We start from the raw sequence: 26,061 nt of genomic DNA, 5'->3' as shown, positions 1-26,061 counted from the left end.
CATCCGGTGTATCATTAATATCCATAAATAAAGAAATCTGAGATTGTATAAATTGTTTATAACATTCCTCTACCAAAAGCACAGAATTGAACCTCCACATTTTAGGTGAGCCAACTTGAGAAAGCTAGGCCAGATTAAGTGAAGTTGGCTCGGGATCAGATACTGCAATACTTTGATAGTCCACACATACAATCTTTGAAAGCAATCACACATCTAAAAGAAAAATAATCAATACGTGAATACGTATGATGAAAATTAGAGAAAAAGGAGAAAGACTTAGCATTCGAGAATTATTGTCTCCAAGGATCGGCGGTAAAGCCATACTGCTGAGAGAGTGTGAGCAAGGTCCTTGCCGACCGCTTAAGTGGAACTGATTTATTAGCTGAACGATCGAGCATTGGATCCTGAACAAGATTAAAGTTGTCCCCCATAGTTATATAATGGTTTTGAATGTTCGGAAAAGCAACAAAAATGTTTGTAAAAAAAGAGACGTTGTCCCAGTTAGGGCCATAGACACAGACTAATAGAAGTGGTGTACCTTGAAGTGTTCCCGAAATCATGACATACCTGCCATTTATATCGAAAACAGACTTATATACCACAAAAGGAATACCTTTTCTGATAACTATAGCCGCACCCCGAGCTCTACTAATAAATGTAGAGTGGTACAGTGCCCCAATCCAGTTCCCTTTAAGTCGTGTAACTTCCTTATTTAGCATGTGAGTCTCTTGGATAAAACATATATCCGCTTTAAGCTGATTCAAGAGAGCCATAACCCGCCTCAATTTGGTGGCGGCACGGCGCCGCATGTTTCGCAATGCAGCCTGCCAGCATTTTTTTTCTTCAATCAGACGCCTACTAACTGTTATGCCTCTCCTGCACAGTAACTGGCGCTATTTACCACAAAATGTTGAAATCCACCTCACTAGGAGTCTAGAGAAGAAAAGGTCCAATCAAGATTACATGTTTTCGGCAATGTCATGTTGGTTTCCTCGTGAGACGTAACCGACTGTTTACAATAACTTTTATGTTCAGATAGTTTGTTTTGGACGGACATCGATAAGTTAACGTTGTTTTGCACAAGCTAACAATAAATGCATGAGCTGAATGACGAATGGAGACGTGAAACAGGAAACAGAAGTACGTAGCGGCCTTCCAAATTAAAAACATAGATTTCAAAATAAGATATTTAAACATCACACTCAAAACAGTTTGAACACTTAACACATTAATACAATTATGTGGCTGTAAATAAAGTAGTAGTACGAGGAACAAATAATTTTTTCATAGGGTGTGTGGAAAATGAAATACGGGGACAAAATACGACTTGTTCCTTAAACGAATTAAACTAACCAAGTGTATGTGTTAAAATGTCAATCATGTTAAACACGGATGTCATTTCATAGACTTCGTTTTTGTACATTAATAAACAGTACATTATGTACAAAAATCTCCTGCATGCTTAATATGTACTTCAATATATTTCAACAGTTAGAGACTCCGATTAAAATGTATTTATTAAACAAATTATTTGGCATAATCTTTGGATACCCTGAAGTATCAATTGTGCTGCCTCGGCTAATATTACTAAACTAAAATAATTTTAAAACATTTTTTTTTAATTTACAGGCAATAAAGACATTAGCATTGTGAATCCACGAATATCCCCTTTCAAACAAATGACAACTGACAAAGCAATATTAGTTTAGAACAAGCTTAATGTTCACCAGAACAGAGCCTTTCATGTGGTTTAATTAGAAAATGCAGAAAAAATATAAACGTGTCATTTATATCGGTTCATCCTTGTCAACAATAATTGTTACATCCTTTTGAAATACAGGGATTGTAATGCTTTAAACAAATAATTCAAAATACACATGAAATGCTGGCGCTGCATTAAAAATCTTCAGGCCCAATTGACAAGCAAGAGATGAGCAGAAAATGACAAATGTGAAGACCCTTAATTTCATTTTAACAAGAAAACCATCAATGACCAATTACTGTTACTTTTCTCTTTAATTTGTCAACTTTTCATTAACCAGTAATACATAACGGACATGAAATGCTGGCGGTGCATTAAGATTAAAGATCTTCTTGCCCATGAAGAAAGAATATCACAAAAGGAAGTCATTGAAACGCAGAGGTGAGAGGAAAATTCTATTTAAAGACCTTTACAATCCCTTTTTTTTTTTTTTTTTACAAGAAAACCATCAACTACCACTTCATATTTTTCTAATTTGTCAATTTAATATTTATTAGTCCAACTGGAACAAAAAACAAAAAATACCATAGCGCCCCATCTCGCTCAAATAAACTGGAAATAACATACTGTAGTACTATTTGGAATAGTACACTCAAACAAGTTTTTTTTTCTGACAGAGGGCTCACAATCAACTCCAGAGGCAATAAGGTGATTGCTTGATACCGAAATTGTACACGTTTTTTTTTTCTTGCTCTTTCCAAGGACAGGGTTGGCAGGGATGCACGTTGGGCTGTCGGGATGATTAGGATACAAATACAGTGCAGAGAACACAACATAAACTTCAACAAAAAACAAAGTTAGTGAATTAAATTTCTTCATCACAGTGTGAAGCGTATGCTGCTCAGACTAACATGAGAGAACAGAGACAAGTCATCCCAGTCTTTGAACCAATAACATCATCAATCAGATCAAAAATGAAAAACTTCAAACATTTACACCGTCAATAAATATTGTGATTATTTTCCCAGTTCCAGTTGTTATAATTCATCTTCTATGTGGTTCTCCACTTTGGCTTTCTCAGTTCCTGAAAATGAAGACAAAGAGAAACAATAGCAAATGTTCTGTCATCATAAAATTATACAACAAACCAACCTGTTTTTGTTTCTTCTGTGAGCTGTGATTGGCTGTCGGATTCTATCTGAGCAGTGCTTTCCTCTGTGGGCGCAGCATCTACTGGCGGCTTGTCTTCTAGGCTTTCTATATTTGAAACAATAAGTCAACATACAGTACTGGTATTCTGTTGATCACATATCAATGCTTGATTGTGTTTACAGCGTGCAAGCATCAACCCACCACTTTTGTCAGAGCTCTCCTCTGCAGGAGGGATGGCTTTTTGTTCAGCCGTGTTGTTGGCCTTGCTGCTTTTCTCAGAGCTGGTGGTATTCTTGGCCTTGGCTTTAGACTTGGGTTTGGCAAACTTTGCCTTGTTGAGCAGATAGTTGACTTCTCGGTCCAGCAGGGAAAGCTTTGCTTCAATGTCTTTGGAGAGCAAGATTGGACGCTCTTTTGGAGAACGTTTCTCTTGCTCAGCGGCAGTCTCATTCCTCCATGTCTGGAAAGATGGTGCGGTTTTCATGCATTACTTCAAAAAGACATCTTCTCTCTTTCAACAGCTGAACAGCTTTTGTACCAGATATTCGGGATTGATCAGTCTTGTAATTCTCAACAACCAGTTTTAGAATTATCTACAGGTTTGTTTTTAATTCATTTTCCAACCTCTCATTTGTAGTTTAGCACTGCAGTAGAGCGCTCTGAATTGCAGTCAGATTATTTCTTCTTCGCGTTCGGCGTTAAGTGAGTGCCACCCAGACTGAGACGCCACAGTTGAATTAGACAATGACAACTTGAGTTGCAACAACTATTATTTAAATGGTAGTTATTCCTAAATTACTTTCTGGCTCCTTGATTTATTTTATTTTTAAAAAATATTTGTGATTGGATCTTTCGGATTTGGATCTACAGTATATATATATATTTTTAATTCACATTTTCCAACTTCTTATTTGTAGCTTAGCACTGCAGTAGAGCGCTTTTAAAATGCCATCAGATTAGTTCTTCACGTACGTCGTCACGTGAGTGCCACCCAGTGGTCAGACTGAGACGCCACAGTTGAATTAGACAATGACAACTTGAGTTGCCACAACAATTACTTTCTGGCCCCTTGATTATTTGTTTTATTTTATTTCTTTAATTCATTTTATTGTGTGTTCTATACAAAAGTTAAAGGACCACTGATTGTCCGCATTTGACCCATCCCCCTGAGGGCAGTGGTGAGCAGCAGCAGGGGCCGCGCTCTGGAATCATTTGGTGATCTAACCCCCCAACCCGTAATGCTGAATGTCAAGCAGGGTGGCAATGAGTCCCATCCATTTTTATAGTCTTTGGTAGAACCCGGCCAGGGATTGAACCCACAACCTCCCAGTCTCAGGGCGGACACTCTACCACAAGGCCACTGATGTCTTATGAACACATCGAAAAAATATAATTGCTAATAATTTCATGCAATTTGAAGGGAATTTGCTATATTGAGATATATAGGTCATTCTTTAAAAATTATCGGGGGGTTTTGTGCGTGGCAATTATATGTATCAAAACTACTAATTACCGGCACTTGTATCTGTATCGGTGACTAATGAAGAGTTGAGTGCTTAAATTGGTCTGAAAAGATTATCTGATATCCCAATTTTTTTTATGTAACCCCCCCCCCCTTTCATTAGGTAAGAAAAATGTAAACACAGATGCCAAAAGGTAGCATCTCAGTACATATTAAGTACCCTACTTCATAGAAAAGTATGATACGCTAAGCTACGCTACAGCATGCATTGTTTTGCCGTACTTACCACCATCCTGCACCCACCCCGAATTATGTTCTGGTTTGACAAACTGAGAAAGTTGATAGCTAAAAAAGTTAAGTCAAGCCCTGTACATAGTAAGCAGAAATGTCTAATCAGATAGTCAACGTGCATGTCAGGTGTTAAAGCCTACATTCCCTACGCTGGCATTGCAGAATTCCCACAGGCATCATCCCAACTTTGTTAGGGCACTGAAGCTAGCTCAAAAGGCATGAAAAGTGCTCAATCAAAACTGTGACAAAAAAAGGCTGAAAGTTTCTATCTAACTTTAGAACCATAGTGAAGAACAAAAATGAATAAGCCACCTACCATTGTCTCATTGATTACTTTTTCCAATGCATTCAGTTCAACTTGAGAAAAAAATTGATCATCTTCTGGAATTAGCTTTGCACTCCTTTGAGAGAATGGAGGGAAAAAAATGTCAAAACAACTAAAATATAATAAAAGTAGCATCCTGATGTGAATGCTCACCTCAGGAAGATGCTGGAAGTGTTGAGCATAGTGTCCAGGGCAGCCAGACGATCAGGCCACTTGCGTCGTTCTTCCACCCGGAAAAACATGTCCTTGCACATAGTCTTCAGCTGAGAAAGCTTTTCCTTAAGCTGTTTGGTGGTGGCAGTGTAGCCGTCCTCATCCATCCACGCTGAGGCTTCATTTAACTTGGAGGAAATCTGTTCCCCCTCCTCATCTGTCACCACAAGCTGGTATTCCTCCTGGTATAACTTGTCCTGGAAAAGACATGCAAATAGCATGTGAACTTCATCATCATCATCATCATCCTGTCCTGTAAGGGTCCCAGAAAGTTAATTTATAGTTCCTTTAACAGCACTCATTTTTTTAAACACGCGATTGATGACCGCCCGACTTGGAATGCCTGTACACGTCCACGTCAAAATTGAGCAGTAACACATTTAATAATAATGCATATATCTGTGGAGACTGGGATAAAACTGTATTTTACAATTTTAAAAAGAAAAGTTTAGAATTTCACAAGTTACTTCATGTTAAAGATTTGACAGCTTATAATATGAAAAAAAAATGCACTGAGCTGTCTTACAAATGCAATTATGCCATCTAGTGGTAATAATAATATCACTATTTTTTTTAGAGTACATATTTAGAATTTTAACTCAATATTATGAATTTATGAAATTACTGTATTAATGACTAAAAGATGCAGCCATATTTCTATTAGTTTAACTCCCCCCCCCAATTTTATGTTTACAAGAGTATGAAAACTTTGAAAAAAAATTATTGCACATTTAGAACAGATATAAAATTTGTGAATAATCATGAATTAACTACTGAAATCATGTGATTAAAATTTTTACTCACATAACACCCCTAGCATTAATATAGTTTAACTTCAGACGACTATTTGGAAACTGCCCTGTTGATATAAACAAAACTTCCACAACTGAACTCAACATAACCCTGAGCGCCTTATAGGAACAAACATATACATACATACATACAATGTAAACATATGTTTTTTTTAATACTTTGTCCTTCACTCCAAAAAAAAACATTTTAGATTTTTATGCTAGAGCATATATATATATATATATATATATGGTTTTTGGGTTTGAATTAATTAATTGCACCCGCGTGCAGCTTAGAGGGAACATTACCCAGAACTAGACCCCGGACAAGCCTAAGAAAATAAACAGATGGCTGGCTTACCTGAGTTTCAAAGATAAAAGCTTCCAGGGTGTTGAGCATTTTTTCCCTTTCTTGTTTGGCCAGGTCTCGCTCTGTCAAATCTAGCAGCCTGAAAAAGATCAAACAATTTGTTGCTTGATAAGCAAGAGAAGGAGATTGGAACTACAGGAATGGAAACTAATTCTTTACTTCTTTATGGAAGCTTTAAGGTCATTATCAGTGGGATCCAACACATCGTTGGTGATGAGCTCAATCGGGATGTCTTCTGAGATCTTTGCCTTTTTCAGAGGTACAGCCACGTTTTCATCTTGACTTTCTGCCTTGGCTTTCTTTTCATCATCCTGTCCCTCCTGTAACATAATTAATGTTCTACCTTATTTTAACGGTAATGGGAAATTTCATTATCCATATTAATCATCACATTTTCATTTTAACCAATCTTCAGACATACTGCATATGAACCCTTTAGATTTACAGTACCTGGATTTTTCCATGAAGTGGTCATAAAATTTGACTTTTTTTTTTTATAGTCTTCTTGAACTAAACTACACAAACTAGAAAATGCAATTACATGTGAATAATGAATGAAAAAATATTTAACCATATGGAATGATACTGTAAGATGTGGAATGCTTTTGGTGAAAAAATGTGGAATACTGTATATACTATGTTGATGAAAAGTGTGGTATGATATTAAAGCATATGAAATTATATGTAATGATAAGGAATGACGTGAAATCATTGGTGAAAAATGTGCAATGTGATAGTGAAAAATGTGGCATGACATTGACGATGATATTGCAAGAACAATATAGAGGAATGATGTGGAACAATATTGAATGAAATGAAAAGCTTTTTGAAAGATATGAAATAATGTCAAATGGTATTATATGATATCTGTAATGATACAGAATAATGTGGAATGATATATTTGTAAATGGAAAAATGTGTCATGACATTGACATATGGAACCATATTTAAAGATATGGAATGATGTGCAATTATATTGGTGAAAAATGTGCAATACATAGGTAAAAAAAAATGGTGTGGGAACTGTGCAAATGCTGAAAATCGGAACAATGTGAATCTGTTGAATATCACTGGGAATGAATGGGGACTTTTTTGGGGTGAAAAATGTTATATTGTGGGAAAATTGAATTGTTGGAATGACAAAAATAATAGCTTGGATTTTTAGTTGAACTGGTCAGAATCGTCAAGAAATGTGAAATAAGCGCTTCAAAAAAAACCGTAAGAAAATAAATCATACCTAGAAAAAAAATTCTGGCGAAATTGTGTGTGAACGCTGAAATACTGAATGAAAAAGAACGAAAAATAATGAAATCATGTAGAATGACACTAAATAAAGTGGAATGATGTAAAATATGTAGATGAAACTTGAAAGATATTACATTATATGGAATGACAAGATGTAGAAAGATATTAAATTATATGGAATGTTATTGGTGAAACGTGCAATGTGATTGTGAAAATGTGGCGTTCCATGGAATGATATTGGATTTGGTATAATGACAATGATATGAAATAATTTTTGATGCAAGTGGATGTTCATGAATGGATTACCAATTTATTAATTATCCTATCTATCTATCTATCTTCTAAATTCAGGAACAATGCAGTGTGTCTGTGCAAATAGCTGGCATGTTGATTTGACTCGTTTTCATCAGTGCCGTTTTATCTTGGGAACATTTTTTCTCTCTCTCCAAATATTGGGAAAAAATTCCATAGTAAATTCAAAATAGTGGACTGTACCATTAAAAGCTGACCTAGCCTTAAAAACAACATCAGTTTTGTGTTCTCAAGAAGCGCTGTATGGTGTGAAACCATTCTTCACACCATCAGCCCTCATTATATCTACAATTAAGAATTGTTTACTTGCATGATAGCCTTGATATTGTCCATGATAAGACATCATCTATTGACAATCAATTTTCATATTTACCTTGTCATCAGTCAAAGGGCCTGCATCGTCCGTCTTCTCCTGCTTTTTCTCCTCTGTCACACTTTCGTCTGATTCCTCTTTGGTACTCTCCACCTTATTCTCATCCTTGCCCTCTTTTCCAGATGTATCCTCCTCATCCTGAAAACACAAAGCAGTATTTTCCAGACATACGTATTTTATTTGTTGTGAACTTTATTGGACAGTGTTAAAGTCCTAAAAAAAATGTTGGCATTTTACAGGTGTCATCATATCCACAATCTTCCATTAAAATATATTTACCTGGACTGGTTCAGTCACATTTGGGGCAACTTCTGGAGGTCCTCCTCCGAACATTGTAGAAATTGTGTTACCCAGTTCTGAGAGACAGAAAAAGGTGGACTCCGTTTTATTGTGCAGCAGCAAATTATGTTTTTTCTGATTTGATAAATCAGCACTCAACAATTTTCAAGTTATCAACTGCTAGGGAATAATTTGAATGTTTTAAAAATTTCCCAATGATAATTATTTTCAAAAATAAAAGTTTTTGTTAAAATGCACTCTTCCAAGTTTTATGGTATAGGTTGTAAAAAACTGACATTAGTAATTTGTTGAATTTGCAGAATTAGAAGTTGGTACTTTCTTGCTCTCGTTTAAATTGCTACAAGCTTACCAAGTCTGTGACATCACTGCACGATCAGTGGTTCAGACAGCAGGGCTAAAAATAAATAAATAACAGGACTAATATGCTTAAGGAATGAAGTGGGGTCACAGCCTTCGGCTTTCTCCAGTATGTACTGAATAATATTGTTTCTTCTGCCTAGAAGTAATTTTTTTCTGGCATGTTGAAATTTATTCTGATTTCTCCAGTCATTACAGTACGTCCACAAAGTTCTTCGTTATTCTTTGTTCGCCGACACTCGTTCCTCCATTGCTTCAACTTGGTCTCAGTGCAGTTTGTAATAGTAACAAAATTGTAATACGTGATTAGAAACAAAACTAACTATATTACACCCCGTCTGTACAAAAACAACACATCAAAAAGCATAACACAGCCCAGCAATAAAGCATGAGGGGAAGCCACCTACCATTACTGTCTTAACTAATTCACTCCCAGCCATTTTCCCTGAAGCAATCCCCTTTGCTCACGGCTGTTTTAATGGATTTGACTGATTTTGCAAGGCCCACAGTATATTGTGTTCTATTGCTATAAAAACATGGAACCTACCAAAAGAAAGATTAGAGTCTCTTCTTTCATCAGTGGGGCAAACAGCTTGTTGTAACATGGCCCTGGTTGAGCTCTTATACTCTGCTGCCACGTGCTGCCCGTTTTTGGAATAACTACCATGGCTTCATGCATTCTGCATCAAGGCCTTCTGTATGTATTTAAAATAATATAAATATGTCTTCGGGAGCAAATGAGTTTTAAGTAAACGTCAATTCGATGAAGTAGTATAGTATAGACTAAATAAAATGAAGTGCGTTTGTTAGCTGCCTTAATCTTGTTGCCGTAACGTTTGCTAAATGTGCCTTGTTAAGTGTCAAAGTCTTATCCCATTGTTGTGTAATATTGGGCAATTGGTCCCTTTGCCCATTTATCTTCTCATACTTGTTTTAAGCGAATGCAATCTAAATATTGTTGGAGGGAATGGTAATATATTTTAAATTGATACACAAATACACTAATAAGCTAAGAACAACACGTGCAATTAATGCCAAATGTTTCAACATTCACAAAAGCTGTGAATACTTACGTACATGTGAAGCCTTCTTTATTTTTTAAATAAATTTGCTAACATTAAAACAAAAACATGTCAGGGGTTTTGTGTGTAGAATCTTGAGGAAAACAATGAATTTAATCCATTTTGGGATGAGGTCACGTACCAAAATGTAGAAACTGTGAAACACTGCGAATACTTCCCAGCTACACTGTAAATATAAGTTGTGTCCCTTAACTTTTATTTTGTACTGAAAAACTTACTAGTTAATGTGGATTCTTCTTCCTCCTCCTCCACAATGGTTTCAAAAACAGACTCCACCTGTGAAAAAAAAAAGTTATTACTTCCTATTAGGGCGTCAAAATTAGTGTGTTAATTTTGAGTTAAAGTCCCTTTAACGCCACCATTTTTTTAATGCACGATTAAAGACCGCCCCTTACTTGGAAAGCCTGTAGAGGGGGAATTCCAGTTGCAACTCAGCAGACACATCCACGTCAAAATTGAGCAGTAATAAATGTAATAATAATGTATATATTTGTGGAGACTAGGGTAAAGTTGTATTTTACAATTTAAAAAAATTGCAGAATTTCACAAGTTACTTCATGTTAAAGATTAGATAGCTCTTACTTTGAAAAGAAGGATGCACTAAGCTGTCACCAATGTCTTACAAATGCAATTATGCCATCTAGTGGCAAAAGAAGACCAACCATAAAATTACTGAATCAATAGGGGCTTTTCCACCGCCGGAACTTTTGGAGAACTTTTCAATTTACCTTGGTAAAATTCAGTTTGTGCGTTTTTTCACCAACAACAATTTCCCGGGGGGCATCGGAGTACTATCTCAGCAGCAGGGTCTTGCTGAGCCAGGCTGGAACTTTGAGGGGGCGGGCTGCACTGACCAAGGCTGATTGGTTGGGGGGGGGGGGGGTTGTTTTTACAGCAGCTGGGCTTATCAAACTCATACGTCATCAAACTCATTTGAATAATTTACCAAGAACTCTAAAACGCTGTGGAAACACAATTACAAATTACCTGCGAAACTTTTACAACCAATAACTCCCTTTACCTGGAACTCAAATATCCTGGGCTTTTGATGGAAAAGCAGCTAATGACTAAAATATTAGTTTAACATTTTGTTCCACTTTTTTGTCAAGAGTAGGAAAACTTTTTTTTAACAATTCATTGTACATTTAGAACAGATATAACACTTTCGATTAATCACGAGTTAACTATTGAAGTCATGCGATTAACTATGATTTTAATTTTTTAATCGCCTGACACTCCTACTTCCTATACTTGGTAGAGGATTTAGAAAATAATTTGGGCATGAAATGCTATGTATAATTTTACCTTTTGTAAAGCACATCCAATGTGGTATTTATTAAGACACAGGATATCCCTCTTTAGTTGAAATGATAAAAATGTTACACTTACCCGATCCAGTAGGAGAACTCCACTTTCATCCATGTTGAAGTGGGCCTTAATACCCTTGGATTCTGCATGTGCATGCTTTTGAAAGCTGCTGCCCACTCCGGACAACTTGACTGTGGTCAGATTGACAGAGCCGAACACGCTGCAATTCACAAGATGGATGAGAGATATGAATGTGGTATTCAGTTACAGGTACATTTGAATGGGAATTCCAGAACACAAAAGCTACCTGAGGTCCTCCTGCGACAGGAAGCTGAGATCGCCATAGTTGATGTTGAAATCAAAGTCATCATTGTAGCGGTTGAATGTGATGACCTTTCGCTGGGGATAGGGTGCCATCCTCTGAAAGAGGATACGTTTGCTGTGTTTCAAGGTTTTGGCACCTTCTTCCTCAACCTCACGCGTGAACTCCACCTAAGAAAATGTAATCACAAGTGCTGAGTGTTACGGTGGTGTCCTACTAAAAGAAAACAACAACTTGGCATCAACAAAAACACTGCTTAATGTCCACATCTGCTGCCCAATTCTTTAAATATAAATTTTTACTAAATATTATTAGCTACGCCTCAATGGGATATTTTGTAATATGAGGGGTGTCCATGCCTTTTTGGACTGAGGTCATGATATAGGATGAGCAGCAATTATCCTAATCGCTGAGCATATTCAACTCAGTAAAAACTAGGGGTGTCAAAATGTGTGTGTTAATTTTGAGTTAATTTAAAGTTCCTTTAACACCACTATTTTTACACATAAATAATGACCACCCCTTACTAAGAAAACCTGTACTTGGGGAATTCCAGTCGCAATGCAACAGACACATCCACGTCAAAATTTAGCAGTAATAAATGTAATAATAATGCTTATATTTGTAGAGACTAGGGTCAAGTTGTATTGTACAATTTTAAAAATGTGAAGAATTTCACAAGTTACTTCATGTTAAAGATTAGATCGCTCTTAAATATGAAAAGAAAAATGCGCTGAGCTGTCACCAAAGTCTTGCAAACGCAATTATGCCATCTAGTGGCAGAAATATGAACTGAACACAAATCAATATCACACTCGTTTTTTACAGTACAGTAAATCTTTTTAACTAACTAAATTTTATGAATTATGAAATTACTGTATCAATAACTAAAAGATGCAGCCATATTTCTATTAGTTTAACATTTATTTCCACTTTTATGTTAAAGAGTATGAAAACTTAAAGTATTTCATTGTACATTTAGAACAGATATAAAATGTGCGAGTCATGCGATTAATGATGATTAAAAATTGTAATCGCTTGACACCCCTAGTAAAAACCAAGACACGATCGGCTAAACCAGGGGTGCTCAAGTTTGGTCCTCGAGAGCCCCTTTCCAGCTTGTTTTCCAAGTCTCTCTCCACTAACACACTTGATTCATGATCAGGATTGTTATCAGGCTTCTGCAAAGCTTGCTGATTAGCTGATCATTAGATTTAGCTGTGCTGCAGGAGGGAAACATGGAAAACAGGCTGGATAGGGGCTCTTAAGGACCAAACTTGAGCACGAGTGGGCTACACTATACAGTGCCTTGCCAAAGTATTAGCCCCCCTTTAACCTTTTGTCACAATTCATGCTTCAAAAATTAATTTATCATAATTTCATTAAGTGTAACAAAATGTATACAATATTTCATTTTATCAATAGAGTCCACCTGTGAGTAATTTAGTCTGAGTATGAATGCACTCTTATCTCGCTGAGCACTGTTCAATCATATTAAAATGGAGAGAGACCGCTGTGAACCTAATAAGACCCGAGGCCTTGAGGATACCTATCCAGCATGTTTTGGATGTTTCTCCTCTTCCAACACACCAGATTCATATTATCAGCTCATCCTGATCACGTTGGAGGCGGCAAACATCCAAAACATGCTGGATAGGTGCCATCGAGGACCAAAGATGGTGCCCCTGCTCGAAAAACTGTTAGCCCAAAGAAGGAGAGCACTGATCTGAGATGCACCCAAGAGGCCCATGATCACTCTGGATCAATTGCATAAATCCACAGCGAACGGTGGGAGAATCTGTCTATAGGTCCAACTATTAGTCATACGCCGCAGAAATCTGGCCTTAATCAAAGAGTGGCAAGAGAAGCAAAAACCAATTTTTCAAAGAAAACCATGAAATGTCCCGTTTGATGTTTCCCACAAGCCACCTGGGAAACTGCATTCTGGCAGCTTCATGGTCCGTGGCTACCTTTTTTCAGCAGTGGGAAGATTGACAGAGCAGATCTGAAAGAAAACCTTTTGGAGTATGAAAAAAAAAAAACCTGAGTCTAGCACGGAGGTTTACCTTCCAACAAGACAATGATCCTAAAAATAAAGCAAAATCAACAATGGAACTACAGTCATGGCCAAAAGTTTTGAGAATTACACAAAGTATTGGTTTTCACAAACTTTGCTACTTCAGTGTTTTTAGATATTTTTGTTAGGTGTTACTATGATATACTGAAATATAATTACAATAATTTTACAAGTGTCAAAGGCTTTTATTGACAATTAAATGACATTTTTGCAAAGTGTCAATATTTGCAGTGTCAACCTTTTTTTTTTCTTTTTCCAAGACCTCTGCAATTCGCCCTGGCATGCTGTCAATTAACTTCTGGGCCACATCCTGGCAGATGGCAGCCCATTCTTGCATAATCAATGCTTGGAGTTTGTCAAAACTTGTTGGTTTTTGTTTGTCCACCCGCCTCTTGAGGATTGACCACAAATTCTCAATAGGATTAAGGTTTGGGGAGTTTCCTGTCCATGGACCCAAAACGTTGATGTTGTTCTCTCTGACCCACATTGTTATCACTTTTGCCTAATGGAAAGGTGCTCCATCATGCTGGAAAAGGAATTGTTTGTCACAAAACTGTTTCTGTATGGTTGGGAGAAGTTGCTCTCTGAGGATGTTTTGGTACCATTCTTTATTCATGGCTGTGTTTTTAGGCAAAATTTTGAGTGAGCCCAGTCCCTTGGCTGAGAAGCAACCCCACACATAAATGGTATCAGGATGCTTTACTGTTGGCATGACACCGGACGGATGGTAGCGCTCGCCTTCTCCAGACAAGCTTTTTTCCAGATGCCCCAAACAATCGGAAAGGGGATTCATCAGAGAAAATGACTTTACCCCAGTCCTCAGCAGACCAATCCCTGCATCTTTTGCAGAATATCAGTTTGTCCCTGATGTTTTTCTTGGAGAGAAGTGGCTGCTTTGCACCAGGCCATCCACCAAAAGTCTTAGCCTCAGATGCACTCACACCTGCCTGCTGCCATCCCTGAGCAAGCTCCACACTGGTGGTGGCCCGATCCCGCAACTGAATCCACTTTAGGAAATATGGACTTAGCAAATTTCAATTAATCTGATCACTGTGCATGAAATTCTAGAGTACATTCAAATTGCCATAATCAAAAATGAGGCAGTAGATTTTGTAAAAATTAATATTTGTGTCACTCAAAAGTTTTGGCCACAACTGTAGACTATGCAAATGTTCAAATGGCCAAGACAAAAGTCCAGACCTGAATCCAATTAATTTTAAGAATCTATGGAAAGATTTGAAAACAGCTGTTCCCAAACGCTCTTTTTAACCTACCTGAGCTGGAGCCGTTTTCTGTTTTTCAAGGTATAACATGCAAAACTAGATGTGCAAAACTGATAAGAAACATGTCCCAAAAGGCTTGCAGCTGTAATTGCAGCAAAAGGTGCTTCTACAAGTGCTTCAGTACTCATTTAACCGTGTATTGTGGTGGAAACAGGAAGTGACACATATGACGGAAGAGGTGAATGGATTATTATTACAACCAAAATCTAAGTAAATGTCACTGGAAAAATAAAAAGGTATCAAAGAAAAGTGACAAAGATGTTTTAAAAAACGGGTAATTGTTCTTTTTTAGTAAATAAAATAATATTAGGGATTGTTTTTTGTAAAGTAATATTAGGAATAATTAAAAAGTTGTGTGATGTCCATAAGCTAAAGTGAACTGACCTGAATGGGGTAGACAGCTGCGTCTCGGACCAGGAATGGTGTGACTTTGAAGGCCTTACTGAGAACAGCAGCCTGATACACTGCTCCCATGGCGGCAGCCTCATCCGCATTGATGTTTTTTCCCAACTCCTCTCTATCAGGAAAAAATGCGTTGCAATTTAAGTTCAAGTAAACAGAATTATCAAGTCCTTATGTGCACTAGACAATTCTGCAAAAATTGCGTGGGAATGCTGAAAAGCTCAATGCTAAGATTTGAATGGATGTGCTTAAATATTTCAGTGAAAGTATAATCCATTTCCTGATCTGATAGTCAGTTGGTAGAAAACCATCGAATGTAATAAAATGTGGGCCAAGTGAGATTTCAACCAGGTGGCAGGCACTTCCTCTAACCACCGGGCTAACTCGACTTGTCCAAAATCCTGGCTAATGGCATGTTTATTTTGAAAAGTGTCATCTGATGTTGAAAGCTAACATGCATTTAATCATTTCAGTGAAATTATAATCCATTTCCTGATATGATGGTCAGTTGGTAAATATGTATATCACTTAGCATAATGGCCATGGATAAATTTGCAATGTACAGTCGAAGGTGGGATTCAATCCTGCGACCTCCTGGTTACTGGGCAATTTACCAACTGTGCCACCGAGCAGTATCAGACAGCTGGTAATGATGATAAATTGTATGTATATATGCATGTATGTATGTATGAATGAGGGACTTAGAAAAAGTTAAATGCCAGTCCCATTGAAAATGAATAAGGAGATGTTTATATTTAATGTTAAATTTTGTGAAAACTGTAAGTAGTGTAACGTGGAATCAGGCGTGGATTTTTTTAAAGCAAGTTGAAATTTGCACGGTGTAAATCGGATGCATTATGTGGGAGTTATTGCAAGGCAAAAAAGTGGGGAGAATAAAATGCTGTAATTCAGCATTCCCACAACTAGAGACATGCCAATTAAGTAAGATTAGACTTCCAAGTTGACACTTACTTTCCCACTGCTTTGAGCAGTACTTCCTGAACCTTAGGGACACGGGTAGAGCCACCAACTAAAATCACCTGTTCAATTTCATCCTATTGTTGAAAAATATGGATTTCAAATTACTTTCCATTTTTATTACTGTCACTAAAATTATCCATATAGTGTGACTTAATATTGAATACAGACCAGACTCATTTCTGCAACAGTGAGGGCATCGTGCACCGGTTGAGGCACTCTTTCGAATAGATCCGCACACAGCTCTTCAAACTCGGCTCTGGTTACCTTAGCCTTGAAGTCAATTTCATCTATTAATCCTTCGACCTGAAAAAACATCAGCACAGTGTGATGGTCTGTAGAAAAAATGCCTAGAAACGGCTTATGCCCAAAGCTAATGGGCTAATGTGGCTAACTGACGCGCAACCAAACGGACGAACTGCAGTATACAAGCACAGAAAATGTACAGGAACTTTTCATCAACGCCAGACAATTTATACAAATTTTGTATTACATACATGTGTAACACTGGAATGGATTCATTCTATTTCCCTTCATTTTAATGGGAAGATATATTATGCTTTGCCGCCGCGTACACTCTTCTGAGAGTTAAATCCATGCACCGAGGTTCTACTGTAGGGTGATGTGTGTATTCTCAGGATTACACTGATCAATTTGAACAGAAACAAATCTTTCTGCTTGATATCATCTACGAATACAATGCTAATCAACTATTGTCAGAAGGTTTGTCCCAATCACACTTTTTTTTAGCACCCAAGTCAGAGTTTACGTATCTGCCAATACCAAGTCCCAATCCGATACCTTGGCAATGCAGTAAGAAGAAAAAGTGCTCATCTTTGTTTTTGTTGTATACTGAATACATTTGGGTTTCAGGGTTTCTACCAATTTCTAGCCATCTCAGGGGGCGGCGATTTTGCCACTTGCTGTTGACTGAAAATTACATCACAGTTGCTCAGGACCCAAGGTAATAACCAATCACAGCCCACCTGTTTTCTGAAGCTGAACCGTAATTGGTTGTGTGTGCATGGGGTCTGTTATTGTCACTATGACCAACACCCCAGAAAAAACTCTTAAAGTTGGGTTCAAAATTCTATAATATTTTTGCTTTAAATTTTAAATTTAATTAATAAAAAAATAAAAATTAAGATTCTAATTTTTAAGACTATTCCATTTGACAAGTTTTGGAATATTTGCTCACTTGGGGTTTTCATCTTCTGAAATTTTAAAAAGTCACAATATTTTTGCCCCACACCCCCAATCAGCTGAAAATTATGTGACTAGATCGGGACATCACTAATTGTCAGATTTGAAATTTCAACATGAATTTAAATTATTGATTAATAACATTATTGTGGTGATATTCTTGACTAAATGACTGTTCTAGTAGCTGGACTCACCTGGGCCATGAATTCTGCATTTGCACTAAGCACTGTCTTTAGCCTCTGGGCCTCCTTGAGTAGCTTGGCCATGGCCCGGTGGTTCTCACTCACATCTTTTGTGGTCTTTTTCTGCCCGTTGAACAGACCAGCCAAATGATCGCGAAGGCGCAAATCCATCTCAAACCCACCCAACCCACGATCAAACCTGGAGAACATGAAAAGAATAAAGTGTGTCGCTGTTAAAATAGAAAAAAAAATGAAGACATTGTAGTTCTTTCAAAATGGTGTAATTGCTTATAAAGGCTCTGAGAGACAATCACCGGAAGCCATGAGGTAGGTTTCTTCATGCCATTGTACCCACTACCATTGGCTTGAGTGCTCTCAACCAGGGATGCAAGTGTATTTATATGATTTGGGTGTCCTAATTGCCAGAAGCTTTTCCACTTGAAATCAAAAGGTAGTTTGCGTTTGCTGTGTTCAGCGATGCAACATTCATTATCATGAAAAGTAGCAATGGCTAACTTTTGCACATTCGATACTTTAATCGCAAATAGAAACGCATGGCAATTCAACACACCTGTCACCATCTAGTTTTATGATTTTGCATGTACAGTACAATATCCATCCTCTTTCCCTTATATGGGGTTAGGTCGCAGGGAGAGCAACTTAAGCAAAGAAGCCCAGACTTCCCTCTGACCCAGCCATGAAATAACAGTGAGGTGCTCAGGCCTCAATTTCTCCAAGATTCAAGGTGTGTGCAAACTTTTGAACCGACAGACAATCAACTTTGTTACGTGAGTCAGAAAAATAAACTGTAATCAGAACGTAGCAATAAAAGCAAATATCTTGAATAAAAGACCACCAAAAAGTGTATTTCTAAGAACTTTGAAACATTGAGAAAATTGAAGCAGAAACGTTTGACCTCAACTAACATTCAATACAGAAAATCCTGTCTATTAAAAATAATGCTAGATTTTGAGTAGTCCGAAAATTAATTTATTCAACAGTGTTTATTATAGTGGTGCGCTTTTCTATGACAACTATCCTTATGATGATGATGATGATAACAACAACAACAACAATAATAATAATAAACTATTTGTATAGCACCTTTAAAAACAAGTGTTTACAAGATGCTTTGACAAACCGTAATTTCTAGATTATAAGACGCTAATTTTCACTTGCATTCACTTATCCACCAGGTCACAAGAGCGAGTGAGCCCAAATACAGTAGGAGAGACAGAACGACAGAGAGACAGTTTGCGCCCTCTTTATGAAAAAGAAACAGAAGTGTATAAAATGCTGCATTTATGTTAAAGGCAATCAACCTGATCCATTCTGACACTGACGAAGAGGAGTTTTTTGGTTTTGAGAACGACCACAAAGGGGAGAGTGGCTGACGAGGCCATTCTGCTATAGTAGGCTGGTTATTTTTGTTACAGTAATGTATTTTTGTACAGCCGTATTATTAATGCACCTTTACTGTCGTGTGACTGGCAAGCACTTTTAAAAATGGATTTAATTTAACCATTTGATGTTATTGTCTCATGAAGCGCTGTAAGTTTTGTTCTGTTATTATATTGTACTACTACTGTGACTGCAGGACGTGCGCTGTATTATTTGTGCACCTCAGGAATGTTGTTCAAGATGTTAAGAAATGGGACGCTTTGTGTTCCCAAACAATTATCCCTGTCCCGACAATCCTCTCTGGTAGTGGGAACCCTTATATACACCGGTGCGGTAACATTGAAACACCTGCGGCTAACAGTCATGTGCAGCTTGTAGTCCGGAAATCACGATACAATAATTGTTTTCATCTGATCATAAAATGTAAACAACTATAAAGACAAATACATACAAACAATATGGTGAGCAATCATCTAACGTTTTATGGACTTACCCGACACCTCGAATCTGCAACTGGGGCTGGGTGCCAGACTCCTTTGTTTTCACAGTCTGATATGTGACAATGGTAGCACTTGTGCTGCCTGAGCCCATATCATAAAACATCACATTCTGGAAGGAAACAATATGAGATAATTTAGCAACTGTTTCACACTCCCGATATTTCAAATGAATATTTCAAAATGATAGTTAAAATGCCAATGACAAGAAAGGTTGGTGTCAGAGTGATCAAGGCTTTGTGGAAGCCTACTGCCCGAAGCCAGCTGGGATAGGCTCCAGCAACCCCGCGACCCTTGTGAGGAGTAAACGGTTAAGAAAATGGATGGATGGAATGTACTGTTACGGAGATAGAAGAAGGATGTTTTAGCGTTGTGATTTATAGGCGATTGGTATGAAGGGTTGGAAAGAGTAAGTGGGAGGGGATGACATTGTGACCATTGATCACGAGGGGTATTTTCTGTCTAGAGGGAAAGAGATTTTGGTCTGGTGATAAGTTCAGTTTTAATTCAGTTTAGTGAATTTTTAGCCATCCAATTGTGGATAGACTGAACATGAGGGGGGCCGAGTACAGAACCTTGAGGAACTCCATGGCTGATGGGGGTAGTGTGGAACTTGAGTTGTTGTCAGTTAATTTTTTTTAAGGAGCTCAATGGCTCATTGACATTTGTAATTTGCATAAATAATGGTGTGATAAAGTATTGAGGACTGAACAAAGCTTTTTAGACTAATGCTGACTTTTACCTTGCCTGTACTGTCGATATCTTTCCTTCTAAAGACCCCATAGTTCAAGGCCACGGCTGTGTTGTCATTGATGAGTTGAAGGACCTTCAGCCCTGCCATCTGTGCAGCCTGCATGACTGACCTTCGCTCTGCCTGGTTAAAAAAGGCTGGAACAGTGATAACTGCATCTTTGATCGGCTGTTCTACAAGTTGAGAAAAATAGAGTGAAAGTTAATAAATGAAAACAAATGACAAATTGAGTATTGTTTTAAAGGGATACTTGACTCATTGAGCCATTTTCAACAGTAATAATATGTTTTGTCTATAATTAATGTGATAACTTCATTATTTTTCATGAACAATTAATACCTTTAAGAAGTAATTTTGCCACTTGCCCTCGACCGAAGATGACATCACCTGTTCTGAGGAAACAGGTTAACGGCCAATTATAGCTCAGTTTGCTGATCAAACCCAGAAAACAGGTGAGCCGTAATTGGTCGTTACCTATTTCCTCAGCACAAGTGATGTCATCTTCATTAGACAGCAAGTGGAAAAAGTGTTTTTAAAGGTATTAATTGTACATGGATGGAAAAGTAATGAACTTATCAAATTAATTCTGGACAAAATATTAACTTTATTGCTGAAAATGGCTCTGAAACGGAGGGCAAGGGGTGGCGGGGAAACTGACCTGCGAAGTCCTGAGCCAGTACCCGAGAATAATTGAGCATCATCCCAAGAAGCTCTTCTGGTGTGTACTGTAGTTTCCTGATAAATGGACAAAGATTGTTTTCTTACTGAACAACATTTGTATTTGTTTTAAAATGGTCAAAAAACAAAGTTTAGTTTAATGCTTTGCTATACAGAGTGGAACCACAATTTTCACTACTTAAAGCTCAAGATTTGGTGTTGCACTAAAATGTTCAGGACAAAAACACCTGGACTTTGTCGCCCTTGAGCCACTACAGACAAGCACTGCCCACACTCAACTTATTTTGTGCTTATTCCATTTGTCTAATTTCAACTTCCAAAGTTCTCGCTCCTGTTTAATACTAGCACCACCCACTAGAAATTCCATTGAGGATGGAGGAGATTGACAGAAGAGCGAGGCAACAGAAAGTCATGATTTCAATAACTGCTAATGCCGTCTTGTCAAGGGTAAGGGTGAATTATTCTGTAAATTTTAATTCAATTAACTTTTTAGTTTTTATTAACTTACTATGAATTTCTCTTAGGGGTGTTTTTAATTTAACCAGTATTAATATAAAACCAATGTTTCACTAGCAAGCTTTATTTTTGAAAACCTATATTAATTTACAAAATGTGTACAGAAATTGCTCCCACTGATGGGCTAACCCAGAGGTGGGCACCGAGAGCCGCAGTCCTGCAGGTTTTGCATGTTGCCCTTCTCCAACACAGCTGATATATGATCAGCTCATCAGCAAGCTCTGCATAAGCCTGATAACGATCCTGAAATCAGCTTGTGTTGGAAGTGACAAACCTCCAAAACCTGCAGGACTCCGGCCCTCGAGGACCGAGATTGCCCACCTCTGGGCTAACCTAATCTCGCATACCCTATACAACAGGAGTGGCCAAGTTTGGTCCTCGAGAGCCACTATCCAGCCTGTGTTCCATGTTTCTCTCCACTAACACACCGGAGTCATGATCAGGATCGTTATCAGGCGACTGCAAAGCTTGCTAATCATTAGATTCAGCTGCGCTAAAGGAGGGAGACATGAAAAACAGGCTGGATAGGGGCTCTCGAGGACTAAACTTGGCCACCCCTGCTATACAGAAACATAACAATTTAGTAATCCAGTTCAGTTTAGTATCAGGCACAGTATGAACTCAAAAAACATTCTTGCAGAAAATGGGATTACCTGCCTACCACGAATGGATAAACAATGTATTAATTATATATATATATATATATATTTTTTTTTTATTATATAGTATTTATATATATTCATATATTATTGTCATCATTTTATTATTACATTTCTGAATACAGTAGCAAAGACATGTCTGTTCAAACAGGCAAAGTAAATTTGACATGCCTCACAATGTACGCCACCTGACACCAAGATTTTTTTTAGCCATCTGATCACAGGTAGGCAAACCATAGATAAATCCGATTAAACTTTCAAAACAAAACAGGACTTTTAATGCTATGCCTTAAAACTTACAATTGTGCTGTGAAACTGAACGCTGATGTTAAGGTGCAAACCCCACATTCACATAGACAAAGAGAGACACTTACTCTGAGTCTTTAAAGTAAATTGTGCTTCGCACTGGGTCAGTTTGCAGTTGGTGCTCAGGAAATTGTTTCCGGTAAAGCTCTATCTGTGGGTTGTTGAACTTCTTGCCCATGAGATTTTGCAGGTGTCGATAGACAGTTTTCGGGTTCTTTACAGTCTGAAATGGTAAGAAGCAACCATGAACAACATAAGCCTGCATGCATAATGTATAACAATGGAATGGACAGTGTAAATATAATTACAGATGGTACTTCATCAAACAAATGTTACAATTGAGTATGTCATACCACTCCTAAAGCATTGTCACCGAAAAGTCTTTCATTTTCCTTGAGGCATACAACCGCAGGTGTTTTCCTCCTCGACTCTCTGAAAATAAACCAAAAGTGATAACACCATGACATGTAACATCCAACTATATTCCTTTAACTGTCACTGAATTAGTGATGTGAAACAGATATGCATGCTTTGTGTCCTGGGTTGAAGTTTATTGCTACCCACTTGTTGAGAACAATCTCCATTGGCACGCCAGGTTTAACTATTGCCATCTTCATCCATTCACTCCCTAAATCTATTGACATGACAGCCACAGCATCTGCATACATATAAAACAAACCATTCCATTATTAATCACATTTATTGTACTTTCCATTTCCCACACTACCGTACTGCAGTAGATAGATAGACAGGACAAAAATATTATGTGCAACTCATACCAGTGTGAGACGGCAACATTACTAGAACCAGGCAGAACAAAGCAGCCAATCGATGCTTTCTCCAAACCATGATGATCTGAAATTATGATAGAATATGAAATTAAAGTTTATTTTTTTATTAGGCATAACCACATTAAATTGACTCATCTAAGATATTTTATTCCATTAGTTTTTATATTAATGTTGTCTCCTCTTGCTGATGTACATTAGTTTGTGCTTAATTATACAAAGTGGACATTTTGCTGTGATCAGCAACACGCCACTTAGTGCTATTTTGCCGTGAATCACGCGAGAAATACAAGTACATATTCTGCACCAGTAAATGTGAGCTTGTCGCCAGGGTTATTTTAGTTTGGGAATTTTCATTTTAGTTAGTTTTTATTTTGTTTTGAGTTTTGTTATTTAAATTTAGTTAGTCTTAGTTTTCAGGTTGGTTCTGTTAGTTTTTTTTGTTTTAGTTTTTTGAAAAATGCTTAGATTTAGTTTTAGTATTCTTTTTTTTTTTTATGTTTATTAATTGTGCACAATATTTGATAAACACCATGGTAAAACGATTAACATCACGTCAGTGTGTGACACTTTCAAACGCCTTTATTTATCTTATCGCCACTTAGTGCTATTTTGCATGAACCACGTTTGTAGCGTAATGGTTAAAGCGATCACCTCGGAACTGTGGGTCACAGGCTCACAAGTTTGAATCCCGCTTAGTGCAGGTGGTGTGGCTCAGTGGTAGAGTGGTCGTCTCGCAACACAAAGCTTGTGGGTTCTATCCCATGTCTTTGTGACCAAGTAGAAGTATCCATGAGCAAGATACCAAACCCAGAGTTGTTCCGTCATCAGTAGGTGAATGAATAATCAAAAGTAAAAAGATTTGAGGGCCTTGTAAGGTGGAAAAGCGCTATACAAATTAAGTACCATATCATTTACCATAGTACATTTCTTTATATTTTACTACAATTTCTTGACAAGAGCCTATAAGTAGGTGGAGCGAGGCAGGAACCACGCCCAGTGCATGACTCGTTCAGGCGATTGACTAATCAGAGCCGTTCACGGCAAAACAGCGCTGGCAGTAGAGTTGCCGGTCACGGCGAAAATATCCATTGCATTAATTATATAAATATAAATTCACCACTTAAAATGTACTTATCCCGAGAGAAGACTTTTGTTACAAAAATAAGCGGTAGACAAAAGAAAACTCGTTACCTTCCTGTCTTTATCAGCCTTAAAGTTGGCTTTGGCTTTAATGTCATCCACTTGTCAGTAGTTACGATTATGAGGTAAAACTCACTATATATTTTACGTTAACTTTCCCATTTAATACCGTACAAACTAGCCGCGGCATGTATTAATTAACATATTGCTGCATAAAAATGCTACTATTAGAAATTGACAGCATGCTCTTAGCTAGCAGTGCAGTATAGACAGAACCGCATGACTGGAACATCGTGAACTTACCGTTCTTCAGGTTATACAAATGCGGAAGGGCCTAACACCACACTACCCTCTTTCGTGTTTTTCTTCCGATAGTGTGCCCACTTCAATTATTTAGAGGCTCTGGCTTTTAAGAGGGGATCGTTTTAGCCCTGCTTATCACCGGCTTGCCTTCATCAGTCGGGCCCGGAACGCGGCGTCACCTCATTGGATCCACTGAAGTCGCTGCTGGCCGGGAGACACACACACACAAAAAAGAAAAGATCAAGCCAAAACATTGGTATATACTATTTCCGGTTTTGTACTACCAAATGTTTTCGTGCAATGTAGTGTAGGCCATTCAATTGCATAATTATGCGTTTTATTACAGCATTTATTGAGACAAATAAAACTGAATTCAATATTAAAAGCAGACAAACTTTTGAAATTTGTAGTTAAAATAATTTTGACCCTACAACTGAAAATAGTTCTTACTTAGCACCATGGCAATGTGAATATAAATTAAATGAATAATGAAGAGTGATAATTGAATATACGTTACATGTATAATAAGAATAGATAACCGTTCACAAATGAAAGCCTTCTATTTCGTTTGTTGGGGGAAACTGTTTACGGTCTTAATTTGGAAGAACACTTCTTACCATCCGACAAGTACCTTGATGTCATAGAAGAGTTGCTTTGCAACGACCCTGCATTCAAGACCCAACCCTCAAGGTCTACGCACAATCTGGTGATTGGTCCACGTACTGTGAAAAAAACGTAAACACAGGCAGTTGGTCCACGTTCGGAACTTTGAAATAGCCGACGTTCCTTGCTCCTTGCTCCTCAAAACATTAAAAGCCACCCGGAAGTTGTTCTCAAGCTGCCAGGGTCTCGACTGTCTAAAGCTGCATTCGAGGAAGGTGGGAAATCAGATCTTCCCAATCGGATTGCACCAGTTCCGAACTCAAAGCGTTCCAGGTTAATAATAAAAAGCAAATATGCCTGATTATGATAAATTGTTTGTTGTTCTGGTTCATCACAACACATGTTGACCTCCAGCAAAGTTTTTTTTTATGATATATAATTTACATAAATAAAGGAATATTGTCATGTAGGGAGCCAGTACAAATCATGTTACGTGAAGTTATTTCGAATGACATTAACAATAACAATGAATGGCAATTTTTTTTGTCACGGTCTGCCTCTCCATGGAGGTCACCATTGCCGAGTGTCGTCAGATTGAAGTCAGGATCTTCTCCCCTAACTCCGACCTCCCAGTTCAGTTCAGGAGACCACCAAAACGGCACGTTTGTTCAACTACAACCATTACA

The 26,061-nt window shown here is 37.7% G+C and overlaps 1 protein-coding gene across 4 annotated transcripts; it reads right to left on the bottom strand.

Annotated features, from left to right (window-relative positions):
* Window positions 1-1,700: 1,700 nt before the first annotated feature.
* Window positions 1,701-25,575, bottom strand: hyou1 (hypoxia up-regulated 1). 4 transcript variants are annotated; one of them, XM_086098679.1, is made up of 25 exons: window positions 25,390-25,575; window positions 24,773-24,976; window positions 23,318-23,393; window positions 23,103-23,196; window positions 22,892-22,970; window positions 22,607-22,761; window positions 21,038-21,114; window positions 20,371-20,552; window positions 19,625-19,740; window positions 17,743-17,929; window positions 16,517-16,651; window positions 16,340-16,422; window positions 15,350-15,482; window positions 11,591-11,775; window positions 11,365-11,503; window positions 10,194-10,251; window positions 8,516-8,592; window positions 8,237-8,374; window positions 6,466-6,626; window positions 6,298-6,385; window positions 5,086-5,342; window positions 4,924-5,008; window positions 3,056-3,314; window positions 2,855-2,959; window positions 1,701-2,786 (listed from the first exon to the last, which is right to left on the bottom strand). In XM_086098679.1, the coding sequence occupies exons 3-25, from the start codon at window positions 23,385-23,387 to the stop codon at window positions 2,740-2,742; spliced, it is 2,910 nt and encodes a 969-aa protein (XP_085954805.1). In that variant the 5' UTR covers window positions 23,388-23,393; window positions 24,773-24,976; window positions 25,390-25,575; the 3' UTR covers window positions 1,701-2,739. The 4 variants fall into 4 exon arrangements, with proteins under 4 accessions (XP_085954805.1, XP_085954806.1, XP_085954804.1 ...); XM_086098680.1 differs by having other exon boundaries at window positions 24,773-24,973; XM_086098678.1 differs by having other exon boundaries at window positions 24,920-24,973.
* Between the last annotated feature and the right edge of the window lie 486 nt (window positions 25,576-26,061).

The sequence above is a fragment of the Leptonotus elevatus genome, chromosome 16, assembly GCF_054856555.1.
Source record: "Leptonotus elevatus isolate MCC_2025b chromosome 16, RoL_Lele_1.0, whole genome shotgun sequence".
Lineage (NCBI taxonomy): Eukaryota > Metazoa > Chordata > Actinopteri > Syngnathiformes > Syngnathidae > Leptonotus > Leptonotus elevatus.
Note: the sequence above shows the minus strand (reverse complement) of the source record. Positions and strands in the feature narration are given on the sequence as shown.